The 21,339-nt window shown below is 41.6% G+C and overlaps 3 protein-coding genes across 6 annotated transcripts; 1 reads left to right on the forward strand and 2 right to left on the reverse strand.

The window, feature by feature from the left end:
• Positions 1–1,293: 1,293 nt before the first annotated feature.
• Positions 1,294–6,322, forward strand: prodh2 (proline dehydrogenase 2). Its single transcript, XM_086064174.1, has 10 exons — positions 1,294–1,389; positions 1,469–1,871; positions 2,871–3,061; positions 3,186–3,312; positions 3,449–3,601; positions 4,391–4,534; positions 4,639–4,805; positions 5,399–5,509; positions 5,719–5,807; positions 5,877–6,322. The coding sequence occupies exons 2-10, from the start codon at positions 1,626–1,628 to the stop codon at positions 6,071–6,073; spliced, it is 1,425 nt and encodes a 474-aa protein (XP_085920300.1). The 5' UTR covers positions 1,294–1,389; positions 1,469–1,625; the 3' UTR covers positions 6,074–6,322.
• A 191-nt stretch (positions 6,323–6,513) lies between these two features.
• On the reverse strand, positions 6,514–14,081 carry eif3c (eukaryotic translation initiation factor 3, subunit C). Its single transcript, XM_086064170.1, has 23 exons — positions 13,935–14,081; positions 13,230–13,347; positions 13,087–13,152; positions 12,805–12,994; positions 12,483–12,608; positions 12,260–12,311; positions 11,993–12,111; positions 11,711–11,841; positions 11,439–11,586; positions 11,264–11,367; positions 10,571–10,712; positions 10,346–10,468; positions 10,167–10,260; positions 9,903–10,090; positions 9,547–9,771; positions 8,897–9,088; positions 8,655–8,826; positions 8,427–8,586; positions 8,280–8,345; positions 7,327–7,414; positions 7,038–7,203; positions 6,823–6,864; positions 6,514–6,747 (listed from the first exon to the last, which is right to left on the reverse strand). The coding sequence occupies exons 2-23, from the start codon at positions 13,325–13,327 to the stop codon at positions 6,668–6,670; spliced, it is 2,772 nt and encodes a 923-aa protein (XP_085920296.1). The 5' UTR covers positions 13,328–13,347; positions 13,935–14,081; the 3' UTR covers positions 6,514–6,667.
• Positions 14,082–14,383: 302 nt separating this feature from the next.
• On the reverse strand, positions 14,384–20,268 carry LOC147156580 (uncharacterized). 4 transcript variants are annotated; one of them, XM_086064167.1, is made up of 10 exons: positions 20,125–20,262; positions 19,708–19,806; positions 16,597–19,304; positions 16,362–16,407; positions 16,129–16,272; positions 15,303–15,389; positions 15,091–15,213; positions 14,879–14,977; positions 14,588–14,659; positions 14,384–14,509 (listed from the first exon to the last, which is right to left on the reverse strand). In XM_086064167.1, exons 3-10 carry the CDS (start codon positions 19,204–19,206, stop codon positions 14,475–14,477), a joined length of 3,216 nt encoding a protein of 1,071 aa, XP_085920293.1. In that variant the 5' UTR covers positions 19,207–19,304; positions 19,708–19,806; positions 20,125–20,262; the 3' UTR covers positions 14,384–14,474. The 4 variants fall into 4 exon arrangements, with proteins under 4 accessions (XP_085920293.1, XP_085920292.1, XP_085920291.1 ...); XM_086064166.1 differs by having other exon boundaries at positions 20,111–20,262; XM_086064165.1 differs by lacking the exon at positions 19,708–19,806 and having other exon boundaries at positions 20,125–20,268.
• Positions 20,269–21,339: the final 1,071 nt, after the last annotated feature.

Genomic DNA, 21,339 nt, shown 5'->3' on the forward strand with positions numbered 1-21,339 from the left:
TAGATAGATAGATAGATAGATAGATAGATAGATAGATAGATAGATAGATAGATAGATAGATAGATAGATAGATAGATAGATAGATAGATAGATAGATAGATAGATAGATAGATAGATAGACAGACAGACAGACAGACAGACATTCTCTGTTCATAAAACTTATCAAGAGACATATCCTCTGTTCATATAACTTAATTAAAACATCATGAACCAACCATTTTATTGTGCATTAATGTGTGTACAACAATGCAATACTGTACCAGTAACACTAGCATGAAACGCTAACAAAATGAGCGCCAACATTTTACGCCACTAAAATAGCAAACATGATAACATCGCAACAAATGTGAAATTGCTACTGTGACATCAAAAATCAACATATTGATACATTAAATTGAATATATGTCGCCCATTTATAAAAGCTAGCCACACTGTACTGTTATACTGTATTTGCACGCCTGGTTGCGCAACAAACCTCCCCCCCCCCCCCAACAAATGCATGTCACGCTCCAAAAAATTGTGTAAGCCACTTCACAGACATGACGCGGCTGCATGGTTAATCATTTCCCCTGCAGGCTTATTGATTGGCTTTCCCTCAGACATTTGAAGTGTCACCCTCTCAATATGTAACTCAACCCAAACATCAAGTGTTGACAATTAACCTTAAAACTTGAGGTCCTAACAAGTTTAGAGAACAACAACATGCAAGGTTTATGCAACAGCTAATCTAATTTAACGGCAGCACTGGTAATTACAAAAACAACTTATTTTTGTATTTGGATTTTTTTTAAATCCAAATTGTATGTAGTTCTATTAGTGTTTTATCTGCTTTTTTTAAAATATATATATCTTGATTAAGATGTCCAATTATAGTTTATCGTTGGGTATCATTTACTCATATTCCTGAACAAATAAAATTGAATAATCTTTTTGTTTGGATTAAACTTCCAGTGAGTTGACTCAAATTTGGCTATAAAAATGCAGAAAATACTCAATCTTGTTTAAAACTGTCAAGAATGAAAGCACGTCATGATGTTGGACAGTTTCTAAGATAAAGAGGGACAGGTGGTCTCATAGATTGGATCCCAACCATTGTGCCACATCAGGTGTGAATAATTGAATTTTAAATAATTGCTCTGAAAATATTTACTTAAGAACTCTGTGTGTCTTTCTTCAATTCCTGCAAGTATCTCTAAATACTCTCGTCTGTTTCTTGAGCTAATGTTAGAAAGGGTACGCTTTTTGGACAATGCCAAGGGTCAACTTGGTCTTTGCTCTAATTTCCACAGTCACTCATTAACTACTAAGTGGGTGGAAACTGGAAAGATGACATTTTTTGGTCTGATTCTGCAAAACTTGCTCAGCTGTCCAAGTTCACATGAACCAGAGGTAAGGCGGCCCAAGGCTAAGTTAATCCATAATCAGCGTCACTAAATAGAATGAAAACAATCTTTTTTTTTCCTGACAGGACCAGTTTTGATAGGACCGGTTTTGACAAGCCGCATAATTTTCTTGAACCCGCATGCGTGTTGATGTTGAAACACACCTAAAAAAAAAAACTGTGAACGGGGAACACCCAACGTGAACTTTATAGTGAATCTTGCAAGGAAATCCACACGGGGAAGATGATGTGCACTGGCCTGAGTTCTTCGCGCCTCTACCTGCTCTCCACGAGACTCATGTCCACCGCCGCCTCCCCCAGGATGGCGGCGCAGGCTGCCGCTGCAGACAAGCCGCCGAACCTCCCGGCCGCCTCGTTGGCCTTTGAGGATCCGAGCGCGTTCCGGGTGAAGAGCCTGAGAGAGTTGTGTCGTGCGTTGGCTGTGTTTCAATTCTGCTCCTTCCCCGTGCTAGTCAACAACTGCAACAAGGTGAGACACGCGATCAGATTTGTATTTTTTTGGAAGTATGTTTATTATTTAGGAGATGGATCAGCTGATCGCACGTGTGACTGCACATTTTAAGAGGTGTGGAACTGGCAGCAACGTTCCTAGTTTATGCTCTGCTATTGTGATTGACCTACTGAGCAGCGTGCAACTTGTTTTTACACGTTCACCCTGGTGGAAGAAAACGAATGATTTCAGTATAAAAAAAAAAATCTATATTTTGTTTTTTCAGGCAAAAAGTACGCCTGCTCACCATCAATTTTGCCTTGTAGGGCTGGGTTTAAAATTAACATAATTAATCAATATGCCTTGTCTAGCTGTTTACTGATGTCAAATTGTCATGTTTCGAGTATTTAAAGAAAATTTGTTCATCTAAAATGTTAATTATGTTGACGTGAAAGCCTGAAGAAGAATAAAGCATGACCAGAAACATTGGGCGCTAAAATGTCAACACTTTATAATGACAGCGACCTGTCCAAAGCTCTGTTCTGTTCATGAAAGCATAAAGTTTGAGGAATCAATTTGCTATGTAATTACAAACTAAAATGCAATGGATACAAAAGTCAACACACCCCTGTTGAAATGGAATGGAATGTACCGGTAATATAACCTGTAGACTTTTTAAAAAAATATATATATATATATATGTATATAGAGAGAGAGAGAGAGAGAGAGAGAGAGAGAGAGAGAGAGAGAGAGAGAGAGAGAGAGAGAGAGAGAGAGAGAGTGGATGTAAAAATAAATAACTAAAATAATGTGGTTGCACAAGTCTACACACCCTCTGATAACTGGGTGTCCAGAATTAGTCAGTCAGTCAGCACACACATGCCACCATTTAAAGTGATCTTTTCCCATGTCAATCAGACCACAACTCTGGCTTCTGCTTCAATTCTCCTAACCAAACTAAAAGCCATCTTGTATCATATGCAGTACATTGAAAACTGTAATGACAGAAGAACCTGGTCATGATGTGCGTCTTGGCAGCTGATGTCAGCGGCGCGCAGCATTTTGGGCAGGCGCGTGTTCTCTTCGCTGATGAGATCAACAGTGTACGCTCAGTTTGTGGCTGGAGAGAACAAGAAGGAGATTTCTGAGTCTATGGAGAAGATGAACATACTGGGTCTGAGGCCCATGTTGGCGGTTCCCATCGAGGAGGACCTGGGAGAGAGCACAGGGTCAGGAGTGAAAAACGTTAAGATAACAAACATTTCTCACATAAAAATCATATCTTTTTTTTTATTTTTTTTATTAAGAGTCAACACCAATGATTCTTAACTGCTCCGTATGTGTCACCTTCAGAGAAAAGAGATATAATGAGAACATGGACGCCATGTTGGAATGCGTTCGAATGTCGCACAGCAATGCTTGGAGCAAAGATCCCATGATGCAACTGAAGGTCACAGCCCTGATCAGTCCTGAGCTCTGTGTAAGTTTGGCTGCTTCACCTTCGACCTTTAACACTATACTGGTTAAAACTCACTAACTAAATAAATAAATATTCCATCTATTATACAATTGAACTATTAAACTATTTAAAGTTGTGATTCGTTATTTCTATCAAGGTCAAACTCACCAAGGTCACTTCTAAACAAGCATACGACTTGGACCTTCTCGTCAAAGCTATGGATGGCGAGGACGTGAAGTTCCCCGGTTTGGAGGAAAGCGAGGCAGCGCATTTCCACTGCAGCCTGCGGAGACTCAACAGGATAGCCGAGGTACCATTGTACCATGTAGTGTGTGTGGTATCTACTAGGGGGCGCCAAAAACAATTAACAGTCAACATAGCAAACTGCGGCTCTGGAGATCTGTGGATCTCTTAAAAAAATAAAAATAAAAATTACTAGAAGTATAAATTCGTATTATTATTATTATTATTACATATTTATAATTTTTGATCAAATATTCTTTAAATGAATTAATGGTTAGACAAAAAATGTCAGTCCACATTTTTAAGTTGTTTTTTTAAATTACCTAAAAATTTCCTAAAAGTGATCACAAAATGTCCAAAAAAGAAAAGCAAAAGCAGAAATTTACCATAAAATGGCCATGAGATTGCCAAAAATAACAGAGAAGTGAATAAAAAAAAGCAAAACAATTTTTCAAAAAGTCTCCTAAAATGTCAAGAAAGGCAGAAAATTACCCCAAAATATTTTAGGGAATTGCCAAAATAAGGCAGAAAATGTATTTAAATAAAAGTTTTTTAAAAGAGAGAAAATAAAATATTCAAAAAGTAACTATAAAATGTCCAGAAACAAAAGAAAAAATTACCATAAAATATCCAAATATGCTGAAAAAAATGGTTAAAAAATTAGCCACAAAATGTCAAAAGAAAAAAAATGAAGTAGAGCAGAAAATGACTATAATATGTTTTTAAAATTGCCAAAAATGTCAGAATTTTTTTAGAAAGGCAGAAAAGTCTAAAAATGTATGATATATATTACACGCGCACACACATCAAGCAGAAGCAGAGAAAACGTGTTCAACATGGTCCTTGCATCCCTTAGGCTAGTGTGAACAAAGTGCGGGTCCTGGTCGATGCCGAGTACACCTACATGAACCCCGCCCTGTCCCTTGTTACCATGGCAATGATGAAGAAGTTTAACAAAGATGGCGCCTGGATCTGGAACACATACCAGTGTTACCTGAAGGTAAACATTCAACAATCAGGGCACCCAAATCCAAGCTGCCTCATTACTCTATGTGGGCCATAAGAGGAAATAAAGTCGTTTTGTTTGGAAATACTCGCTCTCAGGAGACCAGGACGCTCCTGCTGGAGGCGATCAGTCAGTCCCAGGAAGGAGGGTTCTGTTTGGGGGTCAAGCTGGTGCGAGGGGCCTACATGGACAAAGAGAGGAAGCTGGCGGAAAAGGAAGATCGCCCGGACCCCGTCCATGACTGCTGGGAGGACACAAATGACAAGTTAAGACATTTGTTACCTGCGCCAGGGAGCCTATTTACATCAAATTGTACATTTTCATTTGTTTTGACGAACTGTATTTCCTCCTCTGTATTTCATACCACCAACATCAATACTGCACAAAAATTTACATTTGTTACAGTACATCATAGCTCGGAATAAATTATGAATCTAAAAACATTAGAAAACATTATAAATGTAAATAAAACACATCGTACTTAGCAGAGGTGCTGGTTATTAAATAGTGCGCAGATTGCTATACACGTCTTGCTAGTAAACCTTTTTTACTCTAACCAACCAATCAGAGGGCAGCAAACTGGAGACGGCACTCTGGGCAGATTAGATTGACATAGCAACACACCAAGGCTGAAATCTGATTGGACAAAAAAAAACCTAATCTCTTACGTGTTACGGAACGAATATTAGGATTTAAATTGTAAATATAGGTCAGTCCTGATTGTGTTCAGGGCAGCAAATAAGACTTGCTGGCAAAAATTGTTAAATTTTTTCTTAACAATTCTCTTTTTAACGCTATTAAATCGGTCATATAGTTTCTCATTAAATCTAATTTCTTTAATACTTCCTTTTTTTACAGTTATAACAGCTTACTGGATGTGATGCTAAGGCTCATCGCCCAGGACCCGCAACGTTACAGGATCATAGTCGCCACACACAATGAAGAATCTGTGAGGCGGGCGGCCAAATGGTGAGTCGACAGTAAACATGTTACATACATCATTTAAAAGTAGAATGTGAGAGTTAATCGTTTGACCTTGTTTTTAATGCAGTGTACTTAATGAATTTGAACCTGTGTTTTACTTTTTGTATATGTTTTTATCCGTGTGATCAATTTTTACCTTTGAAGCACTTTTTTTGTCTGTGAAAGGTGCTATATAAATAAAATGTACTCATCAGGGTTGAGGAACTGGGCATAGACAAAGCAAGCGGCTGTGTGTGTTTTGGTCAGCTTCTGGGGATGTGTGATCACGTTTCTCTCACTTTAGGTAAGATACCACCATTTCTAAATTTAACAGTGGTTGTCATAGCAACCGTAACTTCTCTCTCCTCCACAGCCAAGGAGGGTTACGCCGTGTACAAGTCGGTCCCGTACGGCTCCGTGGACGACACCCTGCCCTACCTGGTGCGCCGGGCCCAGGAGAACCAGACGGTGTTGAAGGGCATCCGCAAGGAGCGAGACCTGCTCAGGCAAGAGCTCCACAGGAGACTCAAGTTAAGAACGCGCTCGAAAGGCGTGGTGGTCAAGGGATAACGCAAACTCGGAAAGCATTTTGTTATTTTCTTGAATTTAACTCATATTTGTATCTATATCATTAAACATCTAAATCAAAATAAAAACAAATTAAGCAATGGCCAACAAATATTTATATTAGGGACTCCCGTTATTTGGCAAATGTAGCAATTCATGGTTAAAAGTCTGAACGTGCGGACTATGAGCACTTTAGTTTTCTGTATTGCCTTTTTTTTTTTTTTGCTGTTTAATAAAAAGGTGTAAATATTGTGTGTTCTGTACTACTTTACAATCAAGATACTCACCTCAGGGAAGTCATTTCCAAACACTGTGACCGACTGTCACGAAAAATCATCATGTGTGCTGCCGGAAATGATCTAATTTCAGTTAATTGCACTTTTTGTTCGGTGGTGTGATGTGTTAAAAAAAAAAAAAGTAAAAAGGTAGCAAGAGTCACTAAGCACTATTGAAGAATGTTTATTATCATAACTGATCACACAAAGCAAGTTCAATTCAAACATACTGCTTGTTCAAAATGAACTGATTTAGGATCAGCCAAAAGAGCTTCCAGCCAGGTGGTGCTTAACATCAAAACGGAATGTGACCTTTCCAAAATCAATAGTTGCCTTGGTTCTGATTCCTGTAACCTCGTTGGTAGCCCCCCTGTTTGGACTGGTAACCGCCCTTCCCTCCGTCTGTGTAAGGGGCACATAGTCAACAATTAATCATGAACAAATCAAAAAAAAATGAAAACAATGCGCTCTACGTACCTCTCTGGTATGACTGTTTCTGTTGATATCCGCCTTTCTGATCTGTTATGGAAGGGGCAACCAATTAGCAATGGAATATTTTTCCCCATGGAAATGTGTGAAAAGCGTTTTTTTTCTCCCCCCCCTTTTTATTTATTTATGTATTTTTTTTATTTTTTAAAGAGTATTTCAAATGTCACGTGAACGTTCCAAAATCAAGCAGCCAGATCTTTTACCTCTGTTGAAGTATCCGCCGTAGACGCCCTGCTTGAGGTCGAAGACGCGCTCGTTGTTCTCCACCAAGCTGCCCAGTTTCTCGGCCAGCTGCAGGGCCATGTTCTGCAGGGAGGTGGGCTCCGTGCGATGCATCACCACCGTCTGCGTGGGCTGGTCCAGAGAGGCCTGTCGGTCGGTGGATGGTGACATTAATATAAATATATATATATATATAAAAAAAAATTTTTTTAAATAAATGCATTAAAATTTAAAGGAACATTTTCACTAGCAGGAGCCATGCAACGTCACCATGAGCTCCTCGTTGATGATCATTTTGCTGATGATGCTGTGAACGGTGGGTATCTCCAATTCAAACATGTCAGAGAGTGTCGCCATGCTAGAAAAAAAAACAAAAAACAAAGATCTGAATCAACAGGTGGGTGGGTTGCAGAAAGTTGAGCATCAGAAATGTACAAAGAAGTCTTTTATATTTTATTATCATATAAGTATATACTTTTAATTCCCGGTTACTGACTTTTTATTTAATTTTTTGCATTTTTGTATGTTTTCTGTAACTAAGACACCACAAGATGGCGCCAAAGCCCTGGCGAATTGTAAAGTAGAAATTGGTATCAAGGAAGTTTTGCTGAAATGAGTGACGCTCCAATCAACTTTTTTTTGCACTTGAGTCCCGTGTCTCAATAGTGAGTTCTGATCTGATACCTGAGCAATAGATTAAGAAAAAAAAAGAAAGAAAAAAAAGCACATTCTATTTGTCCCAGTTATCTTTTTTCTATCTTAATCCTTATTTTTTCCCCTCACCTTGAAAGCAATTAGCTGAAATTGATTCCCACTAAGTTTGGTTTGCTTGCATTAAAGCGAGTTTTCTCTCCATAATGCACGCAACATGCGCAGTTGCAGTTTATTTCTTTTTAGAAATCAAATTATCACATTAATAAAGGCAATTGAAACCACTTTTATGGGGGATCGGTTACTTGCTCAATCCCCATTGTTTCCTCTCAGATAAATTGATTGTCAAATTTTGTGGCTGTTTAAATTTTGTTATATTGATAGTGAAATTAAAAATTTAAAAAAAATTACTCATTAATATATCATATAAAACGGACATACATAATGGTGCATTTATGTTTCAAATAATGATACAAGTATACATTTCCAAGATATTTAAAAAAATATATATATTTCCATCTTATTACTATAACATGAAAAAAAACTCAATTTATATTAGTCAAGAAGCTGACCTGATGGAGTCGTACACGCTGCTGTATGTGAACAGGTACGTCCTCAACGACTCCTCTTGGATTTTCCTACACAAACCAACGCATCAGTGGCTGACCAACACGCCCATTTCTTAACGGCACAGGACGGGATATTAAAAGGAGGCCAACCTGACGAGCATCTCGCGCACTCGCTGCGTTTCGGGGAACAGGTCCCAAACTTTGCTGTTCATTTTCTCGTTGATGATGAAGGAGTGGCAGGTGCGCCAGTCGCCCATCTTCATGGCCTTGCTGGCCGCCACCACGTGCTCGCGCATGCTCTCTGGAGGGCCTGGAAAGGAAGCAAAATTAGAACGTGAAGATATTGGACTAACGATGACATTCCAATTCTTTACGTACCGAGTAATGGCTGCCTCTCTCCCACTCGCAGCTGATGGTGGAACTGCTTGCTGATCATGCGGCGACGGGCGTCAAACTCGTGGGCGGCCATGTAAGGGATTTCCAGCAACATGGCCGACACCAAGTACACGCACTCCAGCAGCTCGAGGTTGATGTGCATGTGGAAGGGCACCTGTGACGGACGCGCAGCTGCTTAGTTTGACTCAAATGGCTGCAAACGCGCGTGCACTGTGATGACCGACTTGTCTTCTCTTCTCGATCTTCTCCTGCTCGGCGTTCCTCTCCTGCATGTTCCTCATGAGTAAACCCTGACCCAGAAGCTCCTTGGCACGGCCCGAGGATTGGATGTCCAGCAAGGCGTTGTGGGCGTCTTTGATCATGCCTTGGCGGAAGGCACAGATTCCCAGCTGGACCATGGTTCTGTTGTACAAGATCTAGGAAAGGAAAGCAAATGTTTTAAGTGGAAGTCAACAGTTAATATTACATTTATGGAATATGAGTTATGAAGCAAAATCCAGCCATTTTCATCCATTTCGGGGCGGCCATTTTGCAACTTGCGGTCAACTGAAGATGACATTGATGTTGCTCAGGTCTCGCGTAACAACCAATCACAGCTCGGCTTCAGAAAACAGGTGAGCTGTGATTGGTCATTGCCCTGAGCAACTGTGATGTCATCTTCAGTCGACAGCAAGTGGCAAAATGGCCGCCCCCTGAGATGGATTAAAACTGCCGGATTTCGCTGCTTAACTCAAATTCCACTAACACAATATTAACCAGAATACTATATTCAAACTATTAGGACTGCATAGAACATATTGTCAAGAATTTTTTGGGGTTAATGTCAATCAAGTCAGCACGACAGTGGTTTGGCCCGAGGCGCTGGCGTGCGCACCTGAACGGGTGGGTCGGCGTGCTGGATGTTGTCCTGCAGGTGGCTCATGAGCATCAGGTCGCGGGCCTGGTACCAGCGCGAGTGCAGCGCGTGGTGGTAGATGTGGCAGAGGATGGCGCACGTACGGATGCGGTCGGTGCGGTCCTTGGCGTAGATGAACTTGCACAGGCGGTCCATGATGATGGCGCTGTCCTCGCCTTCGCTCTCCTCCTGGTCCTGTTGGGACTACGCCACACGTGGACGTGTAAGCATTTTTTTTTTTTTATTGTTGAGCTCGTCTGACACCTGACTGTTCTGGTGAACCCTGAAAAAAGCTGAATTTCCTGTGCCAGAAATTAACATGCGACTTTCCTCACCTTTGTTTCTGCCTGGATGCCAAGGCTGCGCCGGTGAGCCTTGTAATCAAACTTGTAGTAGGTGTGCATGATCCTGCGCAGGTAGATGCGGCAAATCTCCTCCGTGGTGCCTTTGTTCTCCAAGTACGTGAGCAGGCGGTCCATGATGCCGCACACGTGCCCTTCGTCTTTGAGATTATCCACATATTCTACGGAGAGAAATTGCACCATTACAATTGCCTAATCCTGACTCATGTTTACATGATCTCAAAAGTGTGCGCTTACCTTGCGAATGCGGATCGGTGTTCTGCATGATCTTCGTGAACTCTTCATCCATCCTCTCCACCAAAGTTAACATGCAGCCACGAACCCTGAAAGGCTGAACACACGCGAGAGGAAAAGAAAATGATTGCTGTAATGTGTGCAAACTAGGCAAACAGTTAAGGATGGGAGAGAGAATAAACCTGATCTGAGACGTTCAAGTTCTCGCTGTCCTCTGCAATGTTATCCCCAATGAATATGTCATTGTTGTACAGGACGTCCAGCAGCTCATCTATGCAGTCCAGACACTTCTTCCACATTTCCGGCTGATGTGACCAAAAAAAAAAAAAAAAAAAAAAAAAAAAAAAGCACGTCAAGAGACATCAATCGAATCTAGAGCGTCTTATCTGCATAAAAGAGTTTCTTACCTTCATGAAAGTTGCCATATTGGGGTTGTAATCATACAGCGAAGCAACGATGTTGAATTTAATTTTCACCAGGACGCCCTCACCCAGGTTATGCTCTGCAGAGATGCCAGCGAGGGCGTGGAGCAGTTCAATCTGGCCCGTCCTGGCAGAGAGGAGTTTGCATTTATTATTCAACATACAATTCAAACTCTCATTCCTGGGTTAATCTGATTTTTTTATTTTATTTTTTTTAAATATACATCTCATTAGATCGCACAGGTGTACCGAACGTTGTATTTAATAACGTAAAATCTGCTCATTCTTAGACAGTACAAATGTGGATTTGGTGACACATGTCAAAAAATTTTAGAACAGAGGACTCTGATTATTTCATCTAATAAATTGAATATATAATGCATAGAATGTATTATTGCAAAGAATATTTTGGGGTTGACTTCCCCTTTGAACAACAATTCACCGACACATAGAAGTGCTTTGTATATGTGACTTTAGTTCTGTAGTTAGCAGCTGGCTGTTAACTTTTTAACCGTAAGCCAGTCTTGCATGTTGAGCGACCCGGTGTCAGCTGTGAGCCATATTCATTCGTAAATTAGATCAACCAGGGAAATAATATTTGAGATCTTGATTGATGGAGATGATGTGTACAATTCTAATTTGTTACTTCAAGATGTTGAGTGTGCACTAAATGAATACCGGTCGGTGCTCTTTTTGCCTCTGGCTTGCAGGATCTCATGGAGCTTCTTCACCACCACGGTTGTGTTGATCTCAGTACCCTTGGCAAACATCTTGGGCTTCTCCTGATGGTTTCAATTGAAGATAAATGTAAAGGTTGTTTCGTTGACAACGTCTGTATACAAGTCGCCCTTACCTTGACGAGAGGGACGCCTCCCTTCACCTTCTCCCAGCCTCCCTCAACCTCCTCGCCGCCCTCTTCCTCAGCCTCTTCCTCCAGCTTCTCTTTCTTCCTTATCTTCTTCTTCTTCATCTTTTCGCTGCCCTTGTCGGGCCCGTGAGCCCTGAATGTGTTACGGCCACGGTTTAAGAGGGAACGCCTGACTCATGCCATCACATTTGAAACACTCAAGTACTACTATCCAATGATGTGGGGACGGAATGAATCGTGAACTGGCGGCAACTCACTTCTTGAGGAAGACCATGGCGAGAGACGCACTCTTCCCCTCTCCGTCATCAGAGCTATCGCTGCCGCTGTCCACGGTGTCAGAGCCCCAGTCTTCATCATCATCGTCTTCGTCACTAGAGGATGAGTCGTCCTGTCAAAAGGGACAAACCACCTGTATAACTACAACATGTCAATCATACAAACCACTTCCAAAAGGTCCAATAGAGTCTGAACTGTTAGCTTCGACTCCTCCAAGCTTTAGTTTAGTTATTAACAGTGACAGTTATTTTCCAACTCCTTACCCCGGATCCTTTGGCAGGCTTGAGGAACTTGCTAGCTTCTGGCACGGCCTCAGGCTTTTTTTTCAAGAAGGCTTTAGCTGACACACCATCATCATCCCCATCACTGTCAGAGGATGAAGCTGACGGAAAAAAAGCAAAAAAAAAAAGGCAATATTAATCAAAAGTAAAGTACTATTAATCGTCGTCTTCTCATAAGACTTTCTTAACATCAACGGTGATACCTTAATGCAAACTAGTAAGAGAGTAAGAATTTTTTTTGTGGCTTACCTGAATCATCTGCGCCTTTGTCGTCCTCTTCATCTGCAGACTCTTGAGGATTCTATGACAAGAACATTGAGAGGTTAATGTTCTCCACCAGCGAGACACACGACAATCACAGCTAATGCTGTTCGCTTAAAAAGGTACAAAGTTGAGTGATGGACACAGCCGCGCTTATGCCCCAAGATCATCATTTTAAAAGTGAATGTGTGGCATTATGCCAGTTTCTCACCTCCTTGTAAGACGTGATTTCCGTCTCGTAATCCCGATTGTACTTGCGGATCTTCTGTCGCAGTGTACTGAGAGCTTTCGCGTTGTTCTTGTTCATCTTCTTCTTGCCCTCTTTGTCCTCCCAAAGCTGAAACATAATCAATTTCAAAACATTAAAATATATATATATATAAATATATATATATTATTCACAACAACAGTAAGAGTAGAAATTCAGCCAGATATATTGTCTGTATTGACTTCAAGCACATTTCAAACCATGAAAATTCAATGGTGATTCAAGCATTACAGAATTTCAAGGAGGAGAAAATTAAACCCCTGACCTGATTCAGGTAGTCCTCCAGGTCAGCCAAAAGACGGATGTAGAAAGATGGAACTCCCTCTTTGTCTACTATATTCTTGCTTTTGAGGAAAGCTCGACATAACTGCTCAAACTCCTCCAGACACTTGGCCATGTCGCGGATCTTCATGGCATTGCGGATAGTCTTAGTGAGATTGGTCAACTCCTCAAACCTATCGACGCAGGAAGACATTCAAGCAACATGGTTAATGCATGTTGCTAAGGGAACCAAATTCCGTGTTTATCTTAATCAAAACCGGCCAACCTTTTGTCTTTGGCACTGCGCACAATTCTTTTGGTGTCCTCCTCATCATCACTGACCAGTAGCGACCTGTGGAGTCAAACATGCAGTGTGAGACTGGTTCAAATCTAAGTGGAACGCTGGAGTGATGCAATGACTGCACTGACTGCTTGAGCGTGGCCCCGGGTGCTTTGGGGGTGATCTCATCTGCTGATGAGGACTCCTCTGACTCGCTGTCAGACCCGGTGGCAAAGAAACGAGACATTGTTGAAGAAAGGGCTCAATCTGCAAAAAAAAAAAGAAAAAAAAAGTGGTAATACAGATTATTGTAATCATACAATAAAACAATTTAAGCAGTGCCTTATCAAGCATGCAGCCAGTCGTGTCTAGTGCAGTTCTCTCTTTGCCTTAAAGACGAGAACAGCTACATGATGCGTTATCGAGGTCTGCCGGAAAATGTCTACTTTGAACTTCAGAAAAAAACCATTGCTGTAATCTATGCCAGGTGAGCCAATTGTGCCATTTTAAAAGTGTAATCAAAGAAGGGTAAACCATATCGTTTAAATTTAATGTGTTAACGTGACATTGTTGACAATATTTTACAATGATCCAATCCAATTTGATACTTTTGCTTGACTTTCATTTTCTAGTTGAATAATAATACATCAGAAAATGACAATGGTAGCTCTACAACTCACGGGGTAATTCCTAATTTGACAAAGCGTATGTCAATGTGTTCTGAAGTTGACTAAAAGTAGCTAACGTGTCGCGGAGCTAACGCTAAGATAATCTTCCGCTAGCACTCGGGCCTTACAAGGACGAAAGCGAACAAGAGTCAACCAGTGGCGAACACATTTCTAACCGAAACTCACCTACGTCCTTGTAAAGTGTGATCTGCGTTGCTTCTGTCTTGCTTGAGAGTTTATAAAATCCAGTTTTGCTGTTTACGTTGACACGGAGAAAACGTGCGACGTTCAGTGTTGGTCACTCGCGCCGGGAAAGGAAGTGACGGGCGGAAGTGAGGCGCTTTGAGCAGGCTGACACTTTTATTCAAACAAGGGCGGCAGTGCCCTCTATCGGCGAAAGTAAAACAGTATTCTCCAGCAGAAACCACACTTTTTATAAACGATTTAAGCAAAACCTTACTTTACTTGCGTAAATATGTTATTTCGGGTCATACTTATTTGTTGTCATGTTGTCAGAGAGTCGCTCCAAAATGGCTCCATAACAACTAAATCTAAGTGTGAATGCTGAAAGCAATACTAGTGGGGTATCTGCAATAAAACACACCGATGTTCAGAAAAAAACTGACCTCAGCAAGTAACGCACAAGTTTTATTACTGTAGAATTTTAAAAATACAAGAAAATTTACAGTGCCACAATGGTAACAATAAATGGATTTTGCTGCAGTTTCACATATCCTTTTCATTCTTGTGCTTCTGCAGCTCTGTAAACAAAACAGGGTATTATAACATTTTATTTATTTTTAAATGAAGCAGGGTTTTCTACAAAGATTCAGTCATACCTTCTTTCAGTCTCTGGAGTTCTTCCGTTTGCATTTGAAGCTGCCGTTCCAGCATAATACATTTAACACAACCTGTAACAAAAGAATCAGCATAAATCAAATGACAATCTTGACTTTATACTGCGCTTCGGCTTGCAAAACAGTTGGATAATGTCCAGTAAACTTCATCAACAGATTCCATTTTAAGCAGAACTTCATTAAGTCAACCCTCAATTGTGTAGATTTGTGGTTTATTTATTTTCATGAAAAGTTTCTGACCCCAACTATACTTGTGCCACCTTTTTAACCTACCTGAAGCCTTGGGCAACGGATTTCTCTGACTCTTCACAGGTGGTTTTAGACTTTTGGGTCTGGTGACGGCATCACAGGCTGCTGAGGACACTGCAGCATCTGAAGAAAATGACATGAAGGGGACGGGGTCATCAAATTAATTTCAAGGTCAATGAACTTGTGAGATAGCGGGAAGGTGCACATTTTGGCCAGTTTGATCAAATCCAACCCACCGTCTTTTGCGGTTTTAGCCATCGGCGTGTGCCTTGGTGGCGCCGGCCTCGAGCTTCTCATGGCACTTATTGCATGCGTGGAAGGCCCTGGTATAACAATGTTGCTGGATGATGTGGGGACATCTGAAACAGCACAAACAGCAGCCGCGCGGTCATTATCATAGCCGTCTAAAATACTGCACGGAAATTGAATTATTATAATTTTTTTTTACCAATCTTTGTCTTCTTCACTACTAATTGCGCATCTCTGCTTAAGTCACGCTTCCTGGTTTGGGGAATGTTGACTGCAGCATTAGAGGCTAAAGGAGGAAAATAAATAAAAAAAATTAAATTTGAAATGCCATTCATTCTAAATAAGGTTAACAGAAACAAGCTTTTATTGAACTATCAGTTCACTTATCTCATTCAAAAATATTGAGTTGTCGAAGACGACACTGGCCACGGACATGACTCAAATTTAAATAACTTCCTTTAAGCACCAGGATTAAAGCCATCTGCGTCATGTGTACTAGCTTGCTGTAGCGCCGTCCTCTCTAATGCTAAGATCGCTAATGCTACGCTAGCATCTTCAGCCTCGCTAATGCTAAGCTCACTAATGCTCGGCTCGTAGAATTAGTCCACGCAAATTCTACGTTCGCTAATGTTACGCTAGTAGTTTCAGCTTTGCTAATGCTATACTTGCTAATGCAAAGCTAGTGCTAATGCTAAGCGGGAGTGGCGGCCAGCATTCACGCTTGCAAAGCCTCTTTTATTTGTTGCATGAGAGTTAGCTTGTATCTTCATCCTCGCTAATGCTGAGCTCACTAATGCTCGGCTCGTAGAATTCGTCCACGCAAATTCTACGTTCGCTAATGTTACGCTAGTAGTTTCATCTTTGCTCATGCTATACTTGCTAATGCAAAGCTAGTACTAATGATGGAGATCTCCACGAAAACGAAGACGGGCGATCCCATTCAAACTCTATAACTACTTATTAAATTGTGTCTATGTGTGTGTGTGAGTGTGTGTGTGTGTGCAACACAACATCATCTTAATTACATTTCTTATCAGCACTTGAAGCCAGCGTGCTGCTTCTCAATGGCGGCTTGAGAAGTGGGGGCCCTCTGGGGATGCTTGATAGTCTTCCACCGAGCTGTGGCTTCTCCACTCCAGGCTTTGGCTGGTGCGTGTTTGGCCTCGATGCTGGTGTCACATGCGAAGGTGAGGTTGTAATAAAAAAAAAATAAAAAAAACTACCAGTAGCACAAGTGATGAGAATTTAGTCTACTTACCTATGGTTGTTGGTCGGAGGTTGTACAAGTTGGATACTGCTGAACTCTTTAAAAAGGACAAAAAAAAAAAAAAGGAAGGCATTCTTGAATAGGATTCTTCAAATTTGCAAAGACGTAGTATTAGCGACATCAGACGCTAGCAGAAATGTGTTGATTTTGAAACTTATGACGTGCACATACCGTCTGTGACTTATGGTACTCCCACCGTTTTTTATTTTCAGCTGCTTTTACTTACCTCTTTAAGTGTGTGAGGAATCAAACTTCGTTTCACCAAGGTGAGACCTCGCCCCGGAGGCAACGTTGACTGCTTGACCATCAGCGACAGCGACGGAGCTTTCAAGGAAGGCAGCAGCGATTTAGCAGGTGGTTGAGATTGAAATAAAACCTTCGGACCACAGACGTCCGCCGCAGCGTCGGACGTTGCCCGACCCTCTGGCTTACTGGCAGTGTCAAGGTCAAGATTTTGCTGCAACGCCAGCAGTTTGCTTTCGTCTGTCCTGGGGCTGGAGAAGGCCATTTTACAATTAGCGGTAGTCAACGGCGTCGAGGTGGCAAAATTTCCGCGCCTTAATTCGAGGGTGTCGTCTAAATTAAAAGCTTTGCTGTTGTCGTCTGGACACAAGCTTCGGTCATGTGTCAGCGATTGCGAGTGATCCGTCGCCTCACAATGGCTCGCTACGGATGCTGATGCTTCACCGAGGTTGGTCTCGCGGGCATCGGCATCAGCATTGGGGTCTGTGCCGCCGGGGTGGGAGGGAGGTTTCGAGTCCACGGTGTTTGGGTGACTGTCGCTACAACAGCTTTCTGGCATATTTTTGGCGCCATCGGCCTTGGCATCAAATGTGCTGTGGCGAGCGTCACTCGGGTGGTTTTCGGACATGCTCATTGTTCTGTTGGGCTTTGGCGTAGCGTCAAAGCTGTTTTGGTGACGGTCCCTCGACTGGCTCTCTGATGTGGCTTTTTCCCCACTGGACTGAGGAGGTTTGGCATCAAATGTGCCGTCGCTTGAGTGGCTTTCTGGCGTGGTTACTGTGCCATTGTTCTTTGGGGGGGGGTTTGTATCAAAGGTGTTGCAGTGACCGTCATTCGAGGTTCTTTCGGGCGAGGTTATTTTGCTGCTGGATTGAGGAGGTTGAGCATCAAAGGTACCACGGAGACTGTCATTAGAGCCCCCTTCTGGCGCGAGCGAAGTCATTTTGGACTGAGAGAGCGGATTTGCATCGAATGTATTGTGGTGACTGTCAGTGGAGCTGCTTTGGGGTGTCTTTGTTTTTCCATTGGACTGGCAGGGAGGTTTCGTGTCCAAGGCGTTGCGGTGACTGTCATCGGAGCCATGTTCTGGCATTGATAGAGTGCTATTGGACTGAGGGGGCGGATTCGCGTCGAAGGTATTGCGGTGACGGTCACTTTCCGATGTGCTTCCGTCGGACTTGGGCGCCGGTTGAACATCAAAGGTGTTGTGGTGACTGTCATTCGAGCAGCTTTCTGACATGGATAAAGCACTATTGGACCGAGACGGGGGATTTGCATCGAAGGTATCGTGGTGACCGTTGCTCAGCCTGCTTTGTGATGTAACTTCTCCACTGGACTGAGAGGGAAGTTTAGCGTCAAAAGTGTCGCGGTGACAGTCACTAGAACTGCCGTCGAATAAAGTTCCATCGGCCCGAGGCGGAGGTTTGGCATCAAAGGTGTTGTGGTGACAGTCACTGGAACTGCTTTCCGATGTCTGTGTTTGTCCATTGGACTGACAGGGCGGTTTAGTATCCAAGGCGTTGCGGTGACTGTCATTACAGCCATGTTCTGACATCGATAACGCGCCATTGGACTGAGAGGGAGGATTTGCATCGAAGGTATTGTGATGACGGTCGCTGGAACAGCTGTCTGATAAAGTTAATGTTCCATTGGCCCGAGACGGAGGTTTCGCATCGAAGGTATTGCGGTGACTGCCGCTGGAATTGCTTTCTGACAATACATGGGACAGAGTGTGAGGATTTGCATCAAAGGTGTTGTGGTGACTGCCACTAGAATTGCTTTCTGACGCGGCATTGGACAGAGAGAGCGAATTTGCGTCAAAGGTATTGTGGTGGCCATCATTTAGGCTACTTTCTGTCGACCTGGTAATTGTGCTGCTGTCACTTGTCACACTGGTTTTACAATCGGTTGGGTTTCCAGATGGCGGGTCATCCTGTTCTGTAGGGCCACTCCCCAAGGTGGGACCTTCATTGGATGTTGGCATATGCTGTTCTTTATTTTGAGGGAGGCTTCTTTGGGATGCAGTTAAAGGGGAAGGATTGCAAGTTTGGCTGGTGGATTCATCAAAAGTAAAAGCACGTTCTAAATCAGACTCAATGGGCGCCTTCTGTGCACTGTTAAGTAATTGCATGTCAGAAGGAGATATGTTTATAGTAAAGTTTATACTCCGCTGCATTGTGGAGTCAAGTGAGCAATTAGTAATGTCCGGCAAGCACTCATCACGCAATAAAACTATAGAAGCGTCTGCATCCAAGTTGCGAGGTTGACTGCCCTTTGCTTTGACCATTGGTCTCCGAATGGAAGACAATTTAGAGTTGTTGTTTATGATTTCCCGCATCCAATCGGGCGTTCTGCCCAATGTACTTGCGGTCAGAGGCGTTGTTGGCATATTTTTACGTAGAGATAACTCATCCATAGTCTGATGCATGTCGAGACTACACGTGCTATCAAGGAGACTGATATCTGGGAAGTATTCCTCACACAAATACTGTCTTTTCGAAGGTGTTGTTGCTCCTGGAGGGATGTTTTCTCTCATTTCCTCCACTTCTGGATTTTCCACATGAGATGAAGAACACCCTGCCAAATCAGCCATAGTGAACTTCTTGCTATTGTGAAAGACTTCACTAGATTGAGTTGCCCTGACAGGACTGATCAAATGGCAGCTGCTTCTTCTCTTCACGTATCTGCAACCTATGGATGAAAAGTACAAGTTTGATAGATTATCTTAAATTCATCAAAATTTGCATTATCAACCAGCTATTGTCATATCTATGATGGAAATAGCTTAGAGTCACAAAATTGATCCACAATGTATAGATGACAGAAAAAAATCCAAAGTCCGCTTTGTTTTGGTAATGATACAAATGCAAATATATTTAACTTTATATAATACAATTATAAACAACAACAAAGTAAGACTATCATTAACTAAAGTATTTATTTGTTACACATATTTCAGATGTGAAACCCACTATTATATAGATGACTTTGACCGAATTAAATATTTCAGGCTTTTAAAAAAATATTTTCTTGCGTTATTTTGCCGTAAATTGAGAAAGAATTCGGGTGTTGCAAACGAGCCGTTTTTAATCACCTGTTTATTGACACGATTGCTCCACTTGAAACGAGGCAAAGTGTGCGCTACTTCCTGATAACCCAGTTGACAGGGTAAGGCTGGTAATGCCGGTAACAGCTAAACAAAATGAAAACTTGAAAAGACACAGAAGGGGGTGAAGCGAGGCAGGAACAACTCCCAATGCATGACTCGGCCTGGTGATTGACCAATCAGAGCAATTCACGGCTAAATAACGCTAGCATAAGAGTTACCGATCTCGGCAAAAATATAACTAGTGGACTTCTGAAATGAGTGACAATCGTTCGCTTTTTCATGATATTATTTTTTAAGTGCACCTGCTGTATATCACTCAAAACATACAAATTCTCATCGTTAAAAACAGAAGCTTTGGAATGTCAGTTGACAAAAACTAATAACCTACCCGAAACAACTTACGCCTTTAAGTTGATCACCGTCACGGTGACTTGTCAAATATCAAAACCATGTATTCGTAACCGTCGACAGCATCCACAAAAGCCAAAACAAGCAGAAATTACTTTCGGGGTTCTAAACCACATATCACGAAATAGTCGATGCCGCTCGAGTTTTAAATGATTATAAACATTCCAACCAATCACAGCAGCGAGTATCTTCTTCGTGAATGTACAGAGTCTGCCTACACCGCCCCCATCTGCCTTGGTGGAGAAGATGCATGGGGTGGAGCAAAGTTACCTAATACATTTAAAAACGACTGAACACATGAAAAGTAAAACGTTAAATATTTATGTATTTATTTTATGCAATACATCAATAACAAGTTATTTAATTGATCAAATAAAAGTTAGTAAAAGCGAATCCAAATGTAACATTTACATATATTCGTTTTAATTAACTTCAAATAAAAAAAGGTCAATTAAAATAAACTCGAGTGCCTTGAAAGGCGCTTACAAATACACGCATTATCTTTTTTTTAATGTATTATTTTGCAGTAAAAATAAAAATTAAAAATATAATACATGTACATGAATTATTAAATAAATGAAAATAAATGTAATGTATTTTATTCATATTAAACACGTTTAGTGCAAAAATAAATTAATAAAAATACAATTAACCCATTGTTTGAGAATCTGCCTAATGGGGTAGCTGCCACGGACTTCCGACTTCCGGGTTCCACAAATCAGCGTCGTTTGCGGCCACTGATGGCCGCGTTCCAACACTCGCACCCCCACCCATGGGCCCCCCAACCCTCTGAAATGCTTCGGACAACTGAGACAGACATGTGTCAGTGACAGTGTAGTATTGTCAAACATACGGCCCGAACAAAATTTACTTCACAAAATCATCTCGCAAGCCGGATTAGGCCCGTACAGGGGTTTAATCCGGCAAGTATTTATTTATTTAGTTTTAAGTAATGTCGGACCAATTAATCAGCCAGCCACAATCAAAACATACAAATTCGTAATTTCAAAAGCAATCCAAAGTTGGTTTGTTTAAAAAGAAATTGCAAATAAAATCATAGACGACAAAACTGTGTTAAATATGACAAAAATTCAATTACTGGTAATTTAAATACACATGACAAGGATTAACATCCTTATAACTTCATTAATTGCGCCACACAATGCATTCTGGGAACAATATATATGCAAACCAGGTAGATTTATCACG

This window comes from Leptonotus elevatus, chromosome 20 (genome assembly GCF_054856555.1).
Source record: "Leptonotus elevatus isolate MCC_2025b chromosome 20, RoL_Lele_1.0, whole genome shotgun sequence".
Classification (NCBI taxonomy): Eukaryota; Metazoa; Chordata; class Actinopteri; order Syngnathiformes; family Syngnathidae; genus Leptonotus; species Leptonotus elevatus.